The sequence below is a fragment of the Heptranchias perlo genome, chromosome 8, assembly GCF_035084215.1.
Source record: "Heptranchias perlo isolate sHepPer1 chromosome 8, sHepPer1.hap1, whole genome shotgun sequence".
NCBI lineage: Eukaryota > Metazoa > Chordata > Chondrichthyes > Hexanchiformes > Hexanchidae > Heptranchias > Heptranchias perlo.
Genome location: NC_090332.1, coordinates 69,145,450 through 69,167,004, shown reverse-complemented (window position 1 = coordinate 69,167,004; position 21,555 = coordinate 69,145,450). Strand labels below are relative to the sequence as shown.

Sequence of the window (21,555 nt, the reverse complement as noted above, 5' to 3'; positions counted from 1 at the left end):
GGGAGGCAATCCCAGGGTAGATCTTGGGTGGACCGGCAGAAGCCGGATTTTTTTCTGTGGGTTCAGGAGGGACAGTCCTGCTCCTCCTGGTCCCAACAAAATTAATTTAACATTTTCTGGATCTTTTGTGAGCAGCTTCCCTTTAAGAACTGCTGGTTGAGTCACTCGCTACCTGCCCATTTATACCTCAAAATTGCAATCGTACATCATACGATCTTAATTTGCATATTACAAGTAGTCTCTCGCCTGAAACATTTGGGTTCTCTGGCTGCCCCATCTCAGAACCCCACCCAAGATGGTGGCAAAGATGCTTGGAGAGTCACCGCTCACAAGTGTGAGGGAGCCAGAAGCAGAGGGATAGGATACCACAGGTACCAGCTCACCAGAAGGCAAGATCACATACTAGCTCTGCTGCAGAAGACTCAGATGCAGACTTCCAGGGCTCAGGCTACCATAGAAAGCTGATGAGCATACACTAGGAAATGCTAGGTGCACTGGGTAGCCTGCCAACGAGCTTGCATGAATGGCTCAGAGTATGGAAGAGACCAGCTGCAACTTGTGTTAGGGCTTTGAACAGAACATGGAGACCATTCTGTCCAACATGGAATGAGTGGTTAGCTCCATGAACATGACATTGTCGTCCACCATGATGGAGCCTCTGCTAACAGCTTCCATGGCAACTCACATTGCTGCCATGCAATCTCAGACGGTTATCATCTTTGCTTTGGGGGCCAGTATTGACAGGAGCTTCCAGAGCATCACATCATTCCTGCAGTCTGTTTTCACACAGAGCAGTAGGAGTTCAGAGGTGCAGTCCCAGGAGAGTGGCCTTCGTCCAAGGGCGAGGGACCTGCAGTCCTCCCCCAGGATAACAGCATGTTCTCCACCACCTACTGTGCCAGTGCCCTTGTTAAAACCACACAGCCAGCTGGGCCAAACTGCCTTGGCCCACGCCGAGATGTTGCAATCTGCAGCTAGGCTCTCAAGGCCCACTGCTGCTCGAGGTTGCCCACCATGACCATCTGAAGTGTCCTCAATGGAAGCTCAGCAACCTTCCACCTTTCAAGCTGTAACCACTGGGGAAACACTTTGTAGGAGCACAAAGATAGGTAAACGACGCATACACCACCGGTGCGGTGCGATCAAATATCTAGGCCTGTAGATCCATCAACATTTGCAAAGAGAAAAGACAGTTTAACATTTCGGTACGGACCCTTGGTTAGAACCCAGTTTTCTATTTTCTATGTTTCCCATTTCCAGCTTTTTTTCCTTCTTATAGCTGGGAGGAGTTATTGAACCCCACAGTGCAAGAGTACTGAGTAAACAAACACAGCTGAAACAACAGTATTGGTAAATTAGTCTGGGCCAATGACTATCTCAATTGACTATAATTCATCTCCCTCGCAATAGTACAATGAATGATCCAATCTAGCTCTATAACAGTATCATCAGTGCACAGTACTTAAATTACAGTTGAAAAAGACAGAAGAAAACATAAGTTAGTAATTGTTCTTTATAACTTTTTGATATTTGCAAAGAGTGTTGATGATGATCTTTCCCTGAAGGAAATAAATTCAAACCAAAAGTGTGTTGAAGTCTAGAATGTAATACATTAAATTGGATAACTAAATTTACATGCATTACAAAAGCAAGACTGATCAAAAAAGCAGATGATGGCAGCAATATATTTCAATTTACAAGACAAGAGCTTTTGATTTATCTTTAGTGAAGAGACAGATTGTAATTTACCTGGTGCAGTCAGTTTGTATTCAGTTAATATTCAGCACATTGAAAGAGAAATAGGCATTACATAGGTCAAAAAGGTAACTTGCATTAAGCAAACTATTGGTTAATGTTTAATGGCACTTGCAGATGTTCTCAGTATACATGTTTTTACACAATAATGAGACTAATCTAACAATCGGATGTCTTTGCACTGCTCCTAGTGATTGATGGCTGAGCTAAACATCCACCTGCTTGACTGAACCTATCAATGTCAAAAGATGCACGTTCTTATTATACATGAACAGCCCAAGGAAGAATGAAATTTGCTTGCACTAAGGGGTACAAATTCATTTGTTCATTAATGGAGCCTCTTGTATTTTATCACTTTTGAGCTACTAAGAACAATACATTTACAATGGTGGAATTTGCCTCTCTCGTGAGCAATCAACTTACAGTGGGGGTCAAGGAGTCACATTGTTGAACAGCTCACATAATGCCACTTTGAGTGCCTATCTTAATTCAACTAAATTGTATAAACCCTATTTTCCTTTGGATTTAAGACCTCAGGAGAAAATAAAACTCAGAGTGCTCGTACTGAGCCACAGCTGACAACAGTGACTACATTTCAAAAGTAATCCATCGGCTATAAAGAGCTTTAGGATGTCCTGAGGATGTGAAAGCTGCTTTAGAATTGCTAATTCTTTCTTTATATTTTTAATAAATTCCCCAGATTTCTCCTCCTCCCTCCCAGCAGTAGTAGCTGCTCTGCTTACTCAGTCACGAAACAGTCTCATTATGTTACTCTCAGCAAAATTAAAATGCCTTCTTATGATCCCGAAAAGAGCCAACCATCATCCGTGATAATTTACCATCTTGTTTGCTTGCATCTGCCTTCAGTAACTCGGAAACAGCTTCTCAAAAATAATTGTTTGTGCTTCGAGAACTGAACTTTGCTTACAAATTGTAACCAGCAATTTGGCTATAAAATCAAGCAATGTTTACTCCAGAGGAAAGGAGACTTGGTGGGATCTTACTGAGTTATTCAAAATTGTACGGCGTGTAGAAATATTGAGAGCTAAAGATATGTGTAACTTTCTAACAAAGGGACATGGACTCAAGCTCAGAGGAGAGAAAGTGAATGGACAGTTTTATTTTGGATACTTTACACAGTGCGTGGTGAATATTTGGCAGTTTTTACACGTCATTTTTACACAGGTTAACATTTGCAAAAAAGCGATTGTCCCATCAGTTCTTCATTAACATTAAATCTACTGTTATTTTGATGCAGGTATGTGGAGCTTTTTCCATGCCTGTTTACACACACACACACACACACACATATATGCACAGTGCTGTGCTTTACTGTTCATAAGATAATGTGGATCTGACAGTATTACTGGGATCTGCCAGCTCTACTTCAGTCTGAGCAGGTACATGTTGCAAACCTGTTTCTGAATTATAACAGCACCATTAGGCCAACAATATGCTTGTTAGTGAGGTCTGAAGGACTTATTACTGCAGTACCCTTGTCAGACTGTGTAGGTGCACTTGCCATATGGAAATTTTTTCATGCACTGGAGGTTCTCTATGGCTTCAGATTTGCACCATCAAATTAAGGTAGCTTTATAATTTGTCATGGAGCTAATGAAAATATTTAGCAGCTTGATTCAAAATGAAATCGAAATTTTGCTCTGTAGAACTGATTTTGAATCAGCATTATAGTTTTTGAAATACTGTTCACTCATGAATCTCAAACAAATCACAAGCTTATAGTTTAGCAGAAAAAATAGTTGAACAGGAGTCTTGCAAAGAACTTGTGTCATGAACTGGAGAAAAGTGTGAGGATAACTATCAATTAGCACTGTTCTAAATTGGACCAGACTGAGATTTTTGTGGTCTCATTTTGAAGAACAGCAATAATGATAGCTACACTAGCAATTTAATAATTGTTGGAGACTTTAAAGAGAAATTCCTGGAGAAACAAGTTTGCACAGAAAGGTTGTCCAGTCTGGAATTTGATTTAAATTTGATGCAATACTCAAGTTCTAAAAGTCGATCAGTTTTTAAACAAACGGGTCAAGTGGAGGCTGGTGAAGGAGACTGACTGATGGGAAAGCAATTTGTTTAGACTGTTTGTAATACATTGGTGGGTAGGATTATCAAGTGCCAAGATCCACTTTAAAGAAATAATCAGGAAAAGGACATATTAAAAGAGGCAGAAGAAAATACATAAGAAAATGGAAACACACCTAGAAATGAACAATCCAGAAAGCCGTGTGAAAAATATATACTTTTCGTTAAACCATTTGGACCAGTGACATTGAAATCAAGACCAGCCACTTTCTATTCATGGATGAGTAACCCAGAATGTTTTTGACCTATATAATAAATTGGGTTTTCAATTTATTCCCATGTGCAGTACTTCGGGTTAAAACCATGCGGTACTTTTTGCTGCTCAGATACTGCCTGGTAGCTGTTTAAACACCAGGCAGTTGAGGTGAGCGCCTGACTCAGGCTGATTCCTCATAAACATTTGCAAATCGAGATCCTCTAGCTCAGATAGGATCCTGAGGCAATTTTAATGGCCCACTGACTAGGAACATCCTCCATTTGCCGATGCAGATATGGAGGCCCCAAAAAATAATTACAAAACTTACCCTTGTGGGGCTAAGAGGAGTAGGAGTGCTTCTCCAGGGCCCTACAATGAAACTTTGAGCCTCTGCTGCCCCTGGGTTCCCCGCCCTTTTCACCCAGGAAATCTTCCCAAACGTTCACACAAGTGCAATTGCGAAAATCACAGACATATGCAAAGCCCTGGTCCAGCTTAAGAAACTGGTTTTGATTTGGAGTGGTAGCACCAACTACAGTAGACAGGGAAAGTGGTGCATGGTTACTCTGAGTGTTGCTCTCTGCCAGTAAAATAGAAGTACCCGGAATGAAGATGGGATAAGAACATAAGATATAGGAGCAGGAGTAGGCCATACAGCCCCTCAAACCTGCACCGCCATTCAATAAGATCATGGCTGATCTTTGACCTCAACTCCACTTTCCTGCCCGATCCCCATATCCCCCCTTAAAGTCCAAAAATCTATCGCTCTCAGTCTTGAATATACTCAACGTCTGAGCATCCACAGTCCTCTGAGGTAGAGGATTCCAAAGATTCACAAACCTCTGAGTGAGGAAATTCCTCCTCATCTCAGTCCTAAATGGCCGACCCCTTATCTTGAGACTATGCCACCTAGTTCTAGATTCTCCAGCCAGGGGAAACAGCCTCTCAGCATTAACCCTTTAAGGATTGTATATGTTTCAATGAGATCACATCTCATTCTTCTAAACTCCGGAGAATATAGGCCCATTCTGCTCAATCTCAATTGGAGGCCTACGAGGCCATTTAGCACCTGAAAAATGGGCATTCCGTGGCCAAATTTCTAGGTCATGATGCAGGTGAGGATGAATATACAGTTGCAGCCTGCTCAATATATACACTTATGGCAAAGAGAGCTACTCTACTTGAAAGTAATTTAAAAGTTTTTTTTAAGTTACATGTTTAAGTCTGGCTAGTTGATAGAACTATCACCACGTAAGGCAATTAAGATATAATGTTCCTTTAAGACCGTGTCAATTTGGCTTCCTGGGAAGCAGCCCCCCATAAGTGCTATACATGTCCATTAACACTGGTTATTTCTTTATGCATAAAAGCTTACAGAAAGTTTACAGAAGCATAATTCAGCGGTTAAAGACTGCAGAAAATACATTTTTTTGTCGAGGTATTTTGGATTATTTGGATCATTAAACTTTTGAAGGATCCAGTTTTCAGCAACTTGCTTTTTGTGGTATATATTAATTATGTAGGGGGCATGATTAAGAAGATTGCAGATAATACAAAAATTGGCCATGTGGTTGATAGTGAGGAGGAAAGCTGTAGACTGCAGGAAGATATCAATGGACTGGTCAGGTGGGCAGAAAAGTGGCAAAGGGAATTCAATCCGGAGAAGTGTGAGGTAATGCATTTGGGGAGGTCAAACAAGGCAAGGTAATACGCAATAAATGGGAAGATACTGAGAGGTGTAGAGGAAGAGAGGGACCTTGGAGTTCATGTCCACAGATCCCTGAAGGTAGCAGGACAGGTAGAGAAGATGGTTAAGAAGGCATATGGGATATTTTCCTTTATTAGCTGAAGCATAGAATATATGAACAGGGAGGTTATGCTAGAACTGTGTAAAATACTAGTTATGCCACAGCTTGAGTACTGCGTCCAGTTCTGATCACCACATTGCAGGAAAGATGTGATTGCACTAGAGAGGGTACAAAGGAGATTTACGAGGATGTTGCCAGGACTGGAGAATTTTAGCTATGTGGAAAGATTGGATAGGCTGGGATTGTTTTCTTTGGAACAGAGGAGGCTATGGGGTGATTTAATTGAGGTGTATAAAATTATGAGGGGCCTAGATAGAGTGGACAGGAAGGACCTATTACCCTTAGTAGAAAATTGTAAACAATTTTACAACACTAAGTTATAGTCCAACAAATTTATTTTAAATTAAATTCCACAAGCTTTCGGAGGCTTCCTCCTTTGTCGGGCGGATGGTGGAAATGATATTTTCGAATCCTTCGCATTTGAAAAACATAGAACAATGCCTGGTGATTACTGCCCGTTGCCAAAGCAATCACAGTGAGCAGACAGAAAGGTGTCATCTAAAAGGCCACTGAATATACAACCCCCCAAAAAAAAAGAGAGAGAGAGAGAGAAGGAAGACAGTCAATGACCCGTTATATTAAAAACAGATAACATTTGTTCGCTGGTGGGGTTACGTGTAGTGTGACATGAACCCAAGATCCCGGTTGAGGCCGTCCTCATGGGTGCGGAACTTGGCTATCAATTTCTGCTCGACGATTTTGCGTTGTCGTGTGTCTCGAAGGCCGCCTTGGAGTATGCTTACCCGAAGGTCGGTGGCTGAATGTCCATGACTGCTGAAGTGTTCCCCGACAGGGAGAGAACCCTCCTGTTTGGCGATTGTTGCGCGGTGTCCGTTCATCCGTTGTTGCAGCATCTGCATGGTCTCGCCAATGTACCATGCTCTGGGGCATCCTTTCCTGGAACGTATGAGGTAGACAACGTTGGCCGAGTCACAGGAGTATGAACCGTGCACCTGGTGGGTGGTGTCCTCTCGTGTGATGGTGGTATCTGTGTCGATGATCTGGCATGTCTTGCAGAGGTTACCGTGGCAGGGTTGTGTGGTGTCGTGGACGCTGTTCTCCTGAAAGCTGGGTAATTTGCTGCGAACGATGGTTTGTTTGAGGTTGGGTGGCTGTTTAAAGGCGAGTAGTGGAGGCCATAGCGAGGTGTTCGTCATCATTGATGACATGTTGAAGGCTGCGGAGAACATGGCGTAGTTTCTCCGCTCCGGGGAAGTTCTGGACGACGAAGGGTACTCTGTTGGTTGCGTCCCGTGTTAGTCTTCTGAGGAGGTCTACGCGATTTTTCGCTGTGGCCCGTCGGAACTGTCGATCGATGAGTCGAGCATCATATCCTGTTCTTACTAGGGCGTCTTTCAGCGTCTGTACTGTGCCGTGTAGCGCCTATTGTTTCGGCGCTACATGGCCTCTCCGACATACAAGATGGTGCCTTGGCTGCGCACGCACGTTTCCAGCATGACATGCGCTGGACGCCATCTTGGTATAGAAGTTAGCGCATGCGCAAATACTGAACGTCAGAAGCATGTAAACTAAGGAGAAAATGGATACAATCAGTGTGCAATGCTGATTTAAAGTGATATTCACCATTTTGGGACTTAACGTTCAACTCAATGCACAGTCTTAATCCCGACCATCTGAACATGTCTTAGAGTGCCTGGAGGATCCCCACCAGTGCTATTTAAAGGGACCATGCAGGATTTACAGGTTAGTGGCTGGATTATTGCTACTGGCTGCCGAGACATTTGTAACTGTTTTTGGAGGTCACCTATACTCGGATACTAGGACTAGGGGACATAGCCTAACTTTTAAAGCCAGGATGTGCAACAGTGAAGTTAGGAAATGCTTCTAAGGGTGGGAGAAGTTTGGAACGCTCTTCTGCAAATGGCAGTTGATCTAGCTCGATTGTGAATTCTAAATCTGAGATTGATAGATTTCTGTGAGCCAATGGTATTAAGGGATATGGGGCTAAGGCGGGTATATGGAGTTAGGTCACAGGTCCACCATGATTTCATTGAATGGTGGAACAGGCTTGAGGAGCTAAATGCCACTGCCACTTGCTGCCTCCTGATATGCGCCACCTTCTCCTGCAAGAAAGTGGGACATGTGTCTGGGTGATATGCCTGTCGTGGTTGAATAGCTTCCAGTGTATTTGGTCTGTGAGTTGTGGGTGGGCGGCTTGCAACAGTGATAATGTGTAAGGGTGAGAGGAAGCATCTGATTGGAAAAGTTGAGTACTGATGGAAAGAATTTGTTGGTATGTGGGTGATGGGGGGTGTAGTGCGTGGAGCAGTGGATGCAGCTAGTGGTGTAGTTGGTAGGAGACGCCACTTGACAGTTGACCTCACTCACCTTGACCACTCATATCAAAGCATTGAATTTCTTCCTGCACTGCATCCATGTTCGTGGTGCTGTGCGCCTGGCATTGACTTTGTCCCCCGCTGCCTCCCACTGCGTTTTGGGTATATGTCTGGAAGGCCTCTTGCCCCCACCCCCCTTGCGGATAAAGAGTGCCCCTCCTTCTGTCCACCTGTTTCACCAAGGCCTCTATTGCATCAGCAGAGAACCTTGGTGCACACACTCTTGCAGGCCTGGTACAAACTCAGATCGGCAGATTGGTGAGGTCTGACATGCAGATTGGAGGATGTGGGATTTAGTAATGCGCAACCTTTATTCAATGTTTTAACATAACTCATCAGTTTGTAAACATAAGGATGGGAGCTGCATCTGTGTTTTGCATGTGCGATGTCTGATCTCCGTTCAGACTCCGTGCAGACAGCAGCTTGTTATTTTCAGCAAATAACAGGTACCAGCTACCGTTAAAAGATTTTCAATAGACAGCCTGCCTTTAAGAAATTGGAGATCCCCCTGCTGGTGGAAAGTGCGAATTGCATTGAATCCTCGTTCAACGCTGATTCAGATTTTACTTTCAGGTAAGTCCTCAGGCCTGATAAAAGTCTTGTCCTGTCTGCGCAGGGGCCATTGGGTGCGGGGGTAATAGAAGATCGCGCTACCCCCGCCCAATAATAGGCCCTATCCATTTTTTCTCCCTATATGTTTCTATATTGGCCAAAAGTTTCCAGGGGTGCTGGAATCATTGCCTTTGAAAGTGGTACTAAAATAGTTTTCCTCATAATGAAAGTCATTTTCCATATTAGGGCTCTCATAAATTTGTAGTCTGCTCAATAATGAGCAGAAACAGCGCCGTTTGGACACCAGTGGGATTAATGCCACTCTCTGTGCTGCTTTGTACTGCTAAGTGCCTGTCCAATGCGGCGTGATCTGTTAACGAAATGCACATTATGGTTTTGGCACAATTTCAAATTATATTCATCATTGCTTTTGTTTGACATTACAATAAATGCAAGAGGAAAAGTAAATTTATAACCAAGAGCTTTGGATTCAATGGCACTCCCAGTTCCTCCCAAAACCATTTTTCAAGGTGACATTTAGCAGGTCAGTGAAATTATGTTGTTCCGTATCATCACAAACAAATTAACACTTTCATATGTAATTCCTCTATCCGCTACTTTAATAAATGTATTAACTAATTTAAAATAGTGGCCAAAGGCATTAATGTGTTTGTATGCTAATATAGCGCACAATGCAATTTCAGCCTAGTAGTGTTTAAAATAATGATCAAAGTGATCATTTTCCAGTTAATAAATTTTCAGTAGTCAAGGCCAGTCGTCCTTCAGGGTGCATATTATCACACACCAACAATGTGAAATGCACCAGCCATCAGTGTCTACCAAGTTGCTGACAAAAATAAACCCAAAATAAAATTTTAAAAGTCCTAATACTCCATGATATAATATTGCAAAAAAAAGATAGTCAAGTGGAGTGATTTCAGGGATGTGATCAGGGATGTGTTCAGAAGAAAGCTATAAACTGATCGAGTTGTTTCAGCCATGGGCACTGCACGCCGATTTTTTGGCTTTTACCAATATGGCAAGTGGCGTACTTCCGGCTCATAATGAGTGCGTGGTTCCTGCCCGCCATTTGGAGGCCTACGAGGCCGTTGAGCACCCGAAAAATGGGGATTCCGTGGCGGAATTTCTAGGTCATGATATCATCAGAACACATCAATGAGATTATCACTGTTAGCTAGCTATCTATTATTTTCTATTCAGACTATCTGGACCAGTCGATTAAATTACAGCATTGTAGTAGCTCCCATGTGTATCCATTCTCTTTTTCTCTCTTTTTGTCACAAGAATATAGAACAAGATCTGATTTCTCTTTCCCTCTTTCCATTTCTGTCTGTCTTTAGTGCTCTCTCACTTTCTTTCTCTCTCTCATGGATATGATAAGGGAGGATTTCTAGTTTCTGTGCTTTTGGCAATGCTGGGATCGCAAATTATGATATTGCACACACCCAACTCATGACTTTCTGTCCATTCATTTGATTGAATGGAAAATCACAGGTTACGGATGCGCAATTTCCCAAAATACAAAGCATAGAAACTCCCTATAATTTTTTGTGTTCCACATTTAATCCACTATGAATATGGAGGTAACTGTTATGGTACAAATTAGTGACTTTCTAGTTTTTTGGCCAACTGACAAAATTAATTATGATCAAATCAAAGGAAAAAAAATCTGAAAAATTTCAGGATGGATGGAGGTGAAACCCATTAACAGTAGATAATAGAGTTTTTCTTGTTTTCAGCTGTTGTTGCTAAGAATCCGAAAGACATCGGTGTTGGTCTCCAGCCAAGGGGCAGACCAACATTATGATGGAGCATAGAGACAAAGGCCTCGATATTAACCCTCACACGACAGGCGGGTTTTGATTTGATTTAATTATCAAATTTGCGAAACACAACCCTAACCCGCCATGCATGAGCCCGTTTCAATTTTTACCGCGACGGATATTGGGATGTCCAAGTATCCTGCTCTGTCATTACCACATTTAAATGAGGCTCCCATCATGCGATTTTGCCAGCGATTTGAAATTAATACCTTCTGCACGGGTTTCCCAGGTCGGGAAACTCACCGGTGAAACTGAGGCAACATTGAGCGGCACTTAATCAGAATGGTTAAAGGTCAGGAGGTCCGATTTGAATAAAGGTTCAGTGCTCACAGCTGCTTTCTCAGTTCCCTCTGGAAAACGGTTTGATGAGAGTACTTGTTGTGAGAGACTTATTTGCACAGTTTGAAGGTGTTCACACAGAGAACATCACGATGGATGGTGCCATGGCTGTTTTTGATTGAACTTAGGGCGAGGAAGGCAATCAGCATCAGCAGCAGCAAGGGTGTGCTGTGGAGAGAGCTGCAGTTGGCCAGCAGAGACGGGAACAACAGAGGAGTCGAGGTCGCAGGAAGTACTATCCACCTAACAGGGTCTACAGTCAGAGGCTTAACTTCCTTAACCTCTTGGAAGAGTAGAGCTTCCAAAGGCTGAGATTATCATGTCAGACATCTGCAGCCCCCTAGAAGAAGACGACCTACTCCCTGCTGGACCTGGTGGCCATGCATTACCAGTGGCTGTGAGAGTCAGCACTGCCCTCAATTTTTTTGCATCTGTTTCCTTCCAGGATGCTATTGGAGACATATCGAGGGTCTCTCGTTCGGCTGCACATAAATGCATAAGGCAAGTGACTGATGAATTGTTTGCCAGGGTCGGGTGGTATGTAAACTTCCCCTGTAATGACAGTAGCCAGAATTGGCAGGTATTCGGATTCGCGTCCCTGGCTTGCTGGCTTCCCACAGGTGCAGGGTGCAGCTTGGTGCAGATCAGTGACGCATTGTAAGGCCATGGATAAGGTATCTGACATCCTGTTTAAGGCGGCAGACATGTTGGCTTCCAAAATCTTCTCGGCCATGGTCATGACCTGCATAGACTCATTTGAGAGCCATGCTTGAAGTGTGGCAGACATTCTCGCAATTACATCGATCCACTAATGTTGAAGTCAGACTCCTCCACATGTTGAAATCCATACTCTTGTCAAAAATACTATTCAGCACATTGCACATTACATTCATATTCACCTGATCAATTTAGAATGTATATCAAAATCCCTACGTTTTTTGAGCAAGAAGTGATAATTCATTAAGGTAAATGGTTTCTTATAGTCCACTAACAGAATTTTGATAGTATTGCTGTCTCACTTATCATGTAACATGAATGGAAGGGATGTGTGAAATTATGGATTGTCGACAAATCCTTAAAACTTCTTCACCAAACTGTTAATCAAGGTTTGAAACGTGTGTATATAAAGCTTTCATAATACCCACCAATTACAGATATTAAAGGTACTGATGTAAGGTTAGTTTTATTACATGCTGGATGTGACTCTAAGAGTTCTGATACCCAGTGGCAGACAGTTTAGTTGACAATTATAGGAAAATGCCAATAATGTTTTTCCTCTCATAAAGCCTACTTGCATATACTGTGCACCCATTTTTGGAATAGACAAGGCCGAGTATTGCAGCTCGACAAATATGTTTATTCACGTACATCCTCTCTCTATTTAGAGATTTTATTTTATCTAATTTTTAAATGTAATACTTCCTTTTCCAAGTTATCTTTCCCCTTTATCTAAGTTGGGTAGCCCCACATTGTGTAACATCTGAGCTCATTACGCTCTCAGCTGAAACAGTAGGAAGAGGGTAGCCTGTTTCTAAGACTGCCAAGGTTGCTTTAAACATGTCACAGGTGAGTGACAAAAGCAGCCTGTGGCTGGTTCTCCCTCTGATTGTTCCTCCCTCTCTGAGCAATCATTTGGCTTCTGTTCACTGCTGCCCATAGCAATACTCCTGACATCAGAATCTTAGTGATTTGGAGGACTACATGTTAGGTCCTCCAGTGAAATGCACCACCAAGTCATTTGCTCTTTTTATTCTTAATTCCTTTATTCCTTATTTGTCTTAGGCTCTGGTCCATGTTTTCATTTTTCGGAGTTTTCATACAATTAAACTGCTCATTTCTTTTCTAATTTCATCCTTTTTTTGGCAAATATCCATCTGTTTTTTCCCTCTCCTTTTTGATGAAGTACTTGGCCTTCACTCCGGGTCTCTTCACAGCAACACAGTTGAGATCAGCAGTTGGGAATCAAACGTGTTGCCTCCCTCCCCCCGCCCCCAGTTCCCACTCCCTGGCATTGTACAGTGGTATTCCGATGCGCAGTATCAATCCGCCACCCCCGTTTCTCTCTTTCTTGAAGTGCAGCTTTATGCTATTTCTGTCCTGCTCTTGTTTGTCAGTGAATGCCCAGCTTCCCTGTCTGTAATTGTGAAAGAGCTGTCACTGGCTGTCACACAGATGCCATAAATGTGACAGAAACAGCTTTTAAAGAAACTCAAACTGACAAACTCTGGAAATTTCAAATCAACCCAAACACAACATATCAAACAGAAGACAGAATCAGATACTCAGACACAGAAACCCTCTGAGATTTTGTTAAAAGATTCAATTCCTACTGCAGCAAATTGCTAAGGATTTAAAGTAGCAACTGGAAGAGCGGCACCCAAAATTTGAGTTCTGTGAGTTTCAAAACTCCTTATGCCTCAATATAAGAAGATGTATTAGTGAGTCAAAATGAACTAGGCTATTGCAAATATTCATTTTGAGAGGGAACATAGGATTCTGCATAGCATCTAGTTTCTAAAAGTCCTGCTACTTGTAGAAACTTGATAAAGGTTTACGCCCCATTGAGTTTCATACACATACTCTGTTAGAGTATTGTTGGTTATCAGGATACTTATTGTGATGAGGCTGATAATTCTTATGATAGATTGATATATGTACTTGACAAGTATTAAATCTTTTAGGATCTTAGAATCATAGAATCGTAGAATGGTTACAGCACAGAAGGAGGCCTTCTTAAGGGCAATTAGGGATGGGCAATAAATGCTGTCCTTGCCAGCGATGCCCACATCCTATGAACGAATAAAAAAAAATTTGGCGCATCGAGCCTGTACCGGTTCTTTGTAAGAGAAATCCAGTTAGTCCCATTCCCCGCTCTTTCCCCACAGCCCTGCAAATCTTTTCCCTTCAAGTGTTTATCCAATTCCCTTTTGAAAACCATGATTGAATCTGCTTCCACCACCCTTTCAGGCAGCGCATTCCAGATCATAACTATTCGCTGCGTAAAAGGTTTTTCCTCATGTCGCCTTTGGTTCTTTTGCCAATCACCTTAAATCTGTGTCCTCTGGTTCTCGACCCTTCTGCCAATGGGAACAGTTTCTCTTTATTTACTTTATCTAAACCCTTCATAATTTTAAATTTTAAAAAACTTCTGTAAATAATGCTCAAAGTTTATAGTTTGTGCATGTGCATAAATATTTTTTTGGTTCTTAAAGCATTCCATTGAAACAGTACTAACCTGCAGGGTCCTTTACAGATATAATTTATTTAATTTTCAGCTTGTTTCTATTATTCTATACTGTATATATGTGGCTTTTAAACTTTAACTTGTTGAGCTAGTTTGATTTATTAAAATTACATATTCATTTTTATTCTGTGGGTAGTATTGTGGAGCTAGCAGCAGGCTTACAAAGGGATATTGATAGATTAGGTGAATGGGCAAAACTGTGGCAAATGGAATTCAATGTCGACAAATGTGAGGTCATCCACTTTGGATCAAAAAAGGATAGAACAGGGTACTTTCTAAATGTTAAAAAGTTAAAAACAGGGATGTCCAAAGGGACTTAGGGGTTCAGGTACATAGATCATTGAAGTGTCATGAACAGGTGCAGAAAATAATCAATAAAGCTAATGGAATACTGGCCTTTATATCTAGAGGACTAGAGTACAAGGGGGCAGAATTTATTCTGCAGTTATACAAAACCCTGGTTAGACCGCACCTGGAGTACTGTGAGCAGTTCTGGGCACCGCACCTTCGGAAGGACATATTGGCTTTGGAGGGAGTGCAGCGTAGGTTTGCTAGAATGATACCTGGACTTCAAGGGTTAAGTTACAAGGAGAGATTACACAAATTGGGGTTGTATTCTCCAGAGTTTAAGGGGTGATCTGATCGAAGTTTATAAGATATTAAGGGGAACAGATAGGGTGATCTGATCGAAGTTTATAAGATATTAAGGGGAACAGATAGGGTGGATAGAGAGAAACTATTTCTGCTGGTTGGGGATTCTAGGAGTAGGGGGCACAGTCTAAAAATTAGAGCCAGACCTTTCAGGAGTGAGATTAGAAAACATTTCTACACACAAAGGGTGGTAGAAGTTTGGAACTCTCTTCCGCAAGCGGCAATTGATGCTAGCTCAAAGATATGGGCCAAAGGCAGGTATATGGAGTTAGATCACAGATCAGCCATGATCTTATCAAATGGTGGAGCAGGCTCGAGGGGCTGAATGGCCTACTCCTGTTCCTATATTCCTATGTTCCTGTGTTAAGCTCATGCTGTTTAGGGGAAGTGCTAAGCAGGCCTTGGATGGAAATTACGATTGAGTTTACTAGGTTAACCTCATAGAGGGCATATGCAGCGGTTATAAGGAGTGTTTGTTGAGATTATGGGCTCGATTTTACCGTCGGGTTTCCTGTGAGTTTCCAGCGGGGGGGGCCCCGAAAATCCCGATATCCAGTCACGTGACCGGATCGCGCCATGATCCCGACCACTTCCGGGTTCCCCGATGACGTGCGGGGCTGCGTGCGCGGCCCCCACTGGTGGGAATCCCGCAGGCAATTAAAGCCAGCGGGGTTCCACTTGAGTGTACTTACCTTTCTTGTTGAGGTCATTAAATGAGCTGAATCAGCTGTCAAAACAGGAAGTGTGGGATTTTACCTTCAACGCAGTGTGTTTCACACACTGGGGGAAACAGTCACCCTCCAACCAGGCGTGTTGCAGCAAGCAGCCTGTGGCAGCTGCCAAGGTGCACTCCACGGGGGTGGGGTGGGGAGAGCCCTCACTCACGCAGGAGGCCACCGCGTCACATAGGGCAACCCCTGCCCCCCACCACCCCCCGCCAAGCCAGAGGACAGACCGACGCGAAACCGCAGCCCCAGTCCGAGGAACCACCCACCTACCCTGCACAACCCCTCAGACCAACACCTGCCAGATGGGTGGTGCGTGGACACCCTCGGAGGATGAACAGCATGACCAGCCCCAGCAGCCTCGCAGTCCACGCCGTCCGCCACAGAGACGTGGAGCCCCCCAACACGGTGCTGTTGCACGCCCACCTGCACAGCAGGAGGGAGGGCAACCGCAGAGAGAGATGCGTCGCAGAGGGCACTACCCTCGCCACAGGGTCCACAGACCGAGGCGCAGCTCCCCGGACCTCTCCGAGCAGCAATGCACACGGAGGCGCAGATTCACTCGACATGTAGTCGTGGAGATCTGCAGGCTCTTTCATGCCGAGCTGCTCCTGGCTGGCCCCAGCACCATCTGCTTACCTGTCGCTGCCAAAGTCACCACTGCCCTCCACAACTTCTCCTCCGCATCCTTCCAGGGTGCAGCCGGGTACACCGCCGATGTCTCTCAGTCGTCTGCGCGGAAGAGCCCTGCAAATACACCTGCACCTACTCTGCAGTAACACAATGGGTGGCATCAGTGGTGGGTCCTCATAGTGATACCCAGGAGCGGGCATTATTGGACACAACAGACAGGATTCGCGGAGACATGGCAGTGGTGGTGCCAATATAATGTGTGACGTTTGTTGCTCTGAAACTCAATATAGGTAACACCCAGGGCAAACCCTCAGACACCCTTGTGCATCCCCTTCATGCTCACGACACGTTTGCCTTACGCTGCCTACTGCACATATGTGATGCATGCCCTGTGGCTGCAGCACAGGTGGTGGCAGGTTGAGTGAGGCTGGCTGTGAGGGAGATGCACGAGAGGGTGAGTATGGGATAGAGCCATGAGATTGTATGAGGATTGGGTTGCGTGTTAGTGGCGGGGTGAGTACTGGCGAGGTGAGTAGGTGCAGGTAAGATGAGGATGGGGTTTGAGTGGGTATGAGGGGTGATGTGACAGAGTAGCGTTGGCGGTGCCGAAGGAGATGTGGGGTGGGGGCAGTGTTGTGGCAGACGGAGTGTAGGGGAAAGACTACGTGTTCTCACTGTGGCTGACCTACTGCGGTCATTGGAGCGCCTCCTGCACTGTATGCAGGTGGGCGATATGTTGGTGGCGCAGGTGACCCCCTCTGCCACCTTGAGCCAGGCCTTCTTGGTGGCAGAGGCAGGCTGCTTCCTCCCGCCTGCCGGGTGGAAGATCTCTGTCCTCCCCCTCCTCCTCACCCCATCTGATGATACCTGGGGTGAGGCATCATTAAACTGGGAGCAGCCTTCTCCCTGGGCTGCTCCATGCTGTAATTTGTTCCATTGGTTGCAGCATCTGTCAGTGGAGGACTGCCCCTTTAACTAGAGAGCCTCCAGCTGACAGATCGTACTGCGCATGCGCAGCCCGCCCGACGCGCAGACCAGCAGCGCGGACCCCGGAGGAGCAGGTAAGTGGCTCCAATTAGTGGATTGCCTGCTACGATCGCGCGGGCAACCCACTAATTTCACCGGGCGCAGAGGCCACGCACCCGAAACCCAACCCGCCGGAAACCCGCAGGCCTGCTAAAATCAGGCCCTATAAGTTTGTTCATTAGAGAGACATCAGTCCTGTTATGTCACCTGGCAGATCACATAATTAAACTCAATAGTTAATTTTAACTCATTGGTATATTATTCTCTGAAAACTTGTAAAAAATTGTCTAAAAGTACTCATGGAATCATAAACTGTGCGCTCTCCATTAGTATTGATCTATTAAGTGTTAATTTGGTGTTTTGGGTCAGTGTTTGTTAGGTTCAATTCAAGCCATGGATTCCCAGTGGAGGTTGATGCAAATGCCAGCATCTTCCAGCTTAAGGAGGCAGCTGCTAAGAGACAAGGAGTTCCAATTGACCAGTTGTGCGTGATCTTTGCTGGAAAGGAGCTGAGGAATGACTTGACACTGCAGGTAGGCCCCCCTTGCATTTTTTTTGTTTCTGGGAGGCTGCCAACTCTGTGGTTCATAGCTCTAATAATACTTATCTGACATTCAGATCTCAGATGTCATAGAATAAACAGTGGCTGGGGATTTCTTGAACTTTATTCAAGTAGCTTCGTTAATTCTGACCTTCTTAATTATGCAGCAAAAGTGCAAGTAAGGGCAGGATACAAGTCAGCACTAATTGAGCAAATGTTTGCTGTCTGGGTGAGCTGGTTGTCTATCTCTGTGCTTTCTTTTCTTTAGTATTCTCTTTTCCCACACTCTCATTTTACATATTTTGCTCAATTATTGAGACAAGAGGATGTGAATGCAGTGTGATGTTACTGCTGCGGTGTTAGGAGTGTGGCCCCTGGAGGCAAAGAAATAGCCCTGCTTTTTGGAGATAAATGGCAAATCAAATATGCAAAACAAATAGGTCTGAATTTTCCTTTGTCTCTTTTTACAGAAGGTTCTAAAGTTTGTGGAAATGAGATGGATTTGATTTTTTCTTTTTTGGATCTGTGATTTGCTATTAACGTTAGGGAAGCTCTTGTGTTTTTGCCATAAGTGAAGGGAAATTGGCCTACAAGTGATCATGTGGGTAACTGAAACTTGGTCACCTGTTGTCCACTGAGTTGGTCATGTGGGGAGATTCTAACGTCATTTTCGATTGGATGGGCATCGCAATCAAGGCTTTTTTGTGATTTTTGTGAGTCTGCCCTGATGGGAAGCAGAAGCATGTACTGTTTGTTGCCTTGCATAACTATTGCCTTTGAGAGAAGGGAGAAAAGTGAGCTAAAGAAAGGGAATCAGCTTTGAATAGTTTTCTGCTTGGCACTTGAACAACTAGGAGTTACATGGAGAGAATAACATAAAAATTGTGGAAGATATATTACTTTCTTAAAAAAATAATTAAAGTTTGTATTGCCAAGAGAGTTGTGGGATGTAATAGGTTTGTTTTGTTCTGTGAGGGTCCCACACTAAGGATTGGGAGACTATTGATCAGTTTTTATGTGCACTGCATATTACTACTTTGGTAATTTTACACATTAATGTACCAAGCACAAAATTACATATGGAGCAACACTTATATTGCTACATCTACCTGTTTGGCTGTTAACTTTGTGTTGGGAGAATGGTACAGTCCTTCAAACTGTTCTAATTGTCAGTCAATTCCATATTGTCATCATATTCTTTATAGCACATCTCTCAGGATAGGCGACCTCTGTTATTTCGCTTCTGCAAATTATTCATTTCTCTTTTAAAGATTACAAAAATCAGCGATACGACTCACGCATAATTGCCATTTGGTCAAGGCATCAGATGGCACCAGAAAAGAGAAAAACTGGCAGAGAAAAATATTACAAAAGTCAGTTTGTGACTTCTTAGTATCTTTCTGCTGCAAAGAACATGATATATATACTTTTCCTTGGATACTGTACTGATGAAATCTTCAGTAAGCCTGCCTGTCTTACTGCTGCCTTTGCACTTTGTGTTTCTTTAAAAGGGCAGGCTTACTATGATCATTAATGTTATCATTGTCATCTCACCATATAAAAAAGTGAGATAAGTTTATCATTGTACTTATAAGTTTGTTGTAAGATTTTGAAAAAGTTATATTTCTGCTTCATCAAGCAGAAATATAACTTTCTCTCAAGGAAAAGGTATTCTAGCAGGAACAAAGTTGCAGCACCTCTTGTTACATCAAAACACTGAAAGCTTCTCCCCATCCAATATTGCATGCAAAGACACAGAGGGCAGGTATAATACGAGAAAAGAAAGGAATTCACATCTCCCACCACTTTATCTACCTCCATCAATACTTTTCCTATTCTACCCAGTCCAAATGAACCACAACTGCTGCTGATGTGCCTCTATCTGAACTTTAATGCTTTCAAATGAAAAGAATTGAATTGATCCAATGACAAAGTTGCCCCTGTATCAACCAAACACATCTGGCAATTGCTGTTCCTTTGATATTCCCTCCTGGCCATATCACTGACATAACATATATAAAGTACTACTTTGGATATGTCTGGAGTGTAGTCTCCTGAGGATCGCTAGATAAATCCAGTGTCATTCAGTTTGTCTTATGTCACATCTAGTGGTGAAGATCCAGATGCAGAAAAAAAAGAGGAAAACAATCCAGGTCCAGTAGGTCTTGTACTTGTATACTGACCCCTTGTGATATCAAACTATGATAAGACAAAGGGGTAGAAATTTGTCTTGGGCGGTGGTGCAAAATGGGTGGTATCGAAGTGGTCTGATATTTCGTTCCATTGACTGAATATCAAGCGGAGTGTATAACAGGTGGCCGAGGCGACACCATCCGCTTTGTCCTGCAGCCCAAGACAAATCTCTACCCCAAACACTTTTCACTTGTCCATAAATATTTTGTTCCTAAGAATAAAATACTGCAAATTAATAGTTGCCACTTAGAAACAGTTCACAATTTACACAGAGCATGGTACTTTTTGCATTTACTGCAGATGTCCATTTGGACAACAATGTAATCTATTTTAATAGTATACCTGAGAGAATAAACCAAACCCAGACAGCAGGACAGAAGAGCAATATGCTCCTGAGAAAGTTAGTTGGGTTGAGTGTGGCATAGGTGGAAATGGTGTCAGCATCGGAGGTGATGGCAATGCAGGGAATTCATATGAGGGTTCATCCCATGTGTCAGGCAGTGGCAGCAGCACCAGCTGTAACCGTGGCCCCTTCATGTCCATTGCAACATCAGACCTGCCAGCAAATCATCAACATTTGTTCCAGTCTAGCGTGAGTCATCCAACTGTGGGGCTTTACTCTATTATGCAATAACCAAGGAATTATAGTTACTTTAATCGATGGTTACTTCTTAGATTTCAATTCACATTTCTTCAGATGATGCACTTCAGTTAAAGGGCTAATTGAAATATCACATAATTTTAATCCTTCACACTCTAAAGATGCATTTACACTGCAACTCCAACATCAGTGTGAAGAGGTTTAATGCACAAAAATTAATGGATGGAAAATCATGCGTGGAACGCTGACTTTTGTTTTTGAATTCCTGAAATTGCTCCCACTATGTGAAGCTCTGTGCCAGGAGAGCTAATTCATATAGTTTATCTTACAGCATAAATGTAACGTAAATATGGGGCATGGTTTTGACCTGGAGCTGGGAACTGAGCAAGTAGGTATATATATATATTCGCATGGGAAACCTGGAAATGAATTGAGTGCGTTGGAATCGCAACTCAATTGAAGGTAATTATTTTTGCTTCTGGGTTTCCCGCACGACAGCTAGCCCACATTGACAGGCTGGCTGCCTGTTGGGAGGGAAAGGAGCCGGAAATTGGAGAGGAGAGAGGGGGGGAGAGGAGATTAAGGGGCATGGAGGACATTGGGCGGGGGAAGGGGTCTGATATTGGAGGTGGAGACCAGAGCAGGGTGGGCCGTAGAGAAGATCACAGGCTGGGAGGTGATCGGGAGTCATCAGAAGAGTTGGAGGTCGGAAGTCATCAGAAGAAATGGTGATCGGGAGTCATCGGAAGAGTTGGAGGCCTGACATCATCAGAAGAGATGGCGATTTAGAGTCATCTGAAGAGTTGGAAGTCGGGAGTCATCAGAAGAGATGGTGAGCGAGAGTCATCGGAAGAGTTGGAAGCCGGGCGTCATCGGAAGAGTTGGAGTCCAGGCGTCATTGGAAGAGTTGGAGGTCGGGAGTCAGCG

The 21,555-nt window shown here is 43.6% G+C and overlaps 1 protein-coding gene across 1 annotated transcript in view; it reads left to right on the top strand.

Moving 5' to 3' along the window:
* The window catches only part of prkn (parkin RBR E3 ubiquitin protein ligase), a 1,016,703-nt gene that overhangs the window by 172,847 nt on the left and 822,301 nt on the right, over positions 1-21,555 (top strand). The window contains exon 2 of the mRNA XM_067989235.1: positions 17,663-17,826. Coding sequence (XP_067845336.1) covers positions 17,663-17,826 — 164 coding nt within the window. The remainder of the gene's footprint in view (positions 1-17,662; positions 17,827-21,555) is intronic.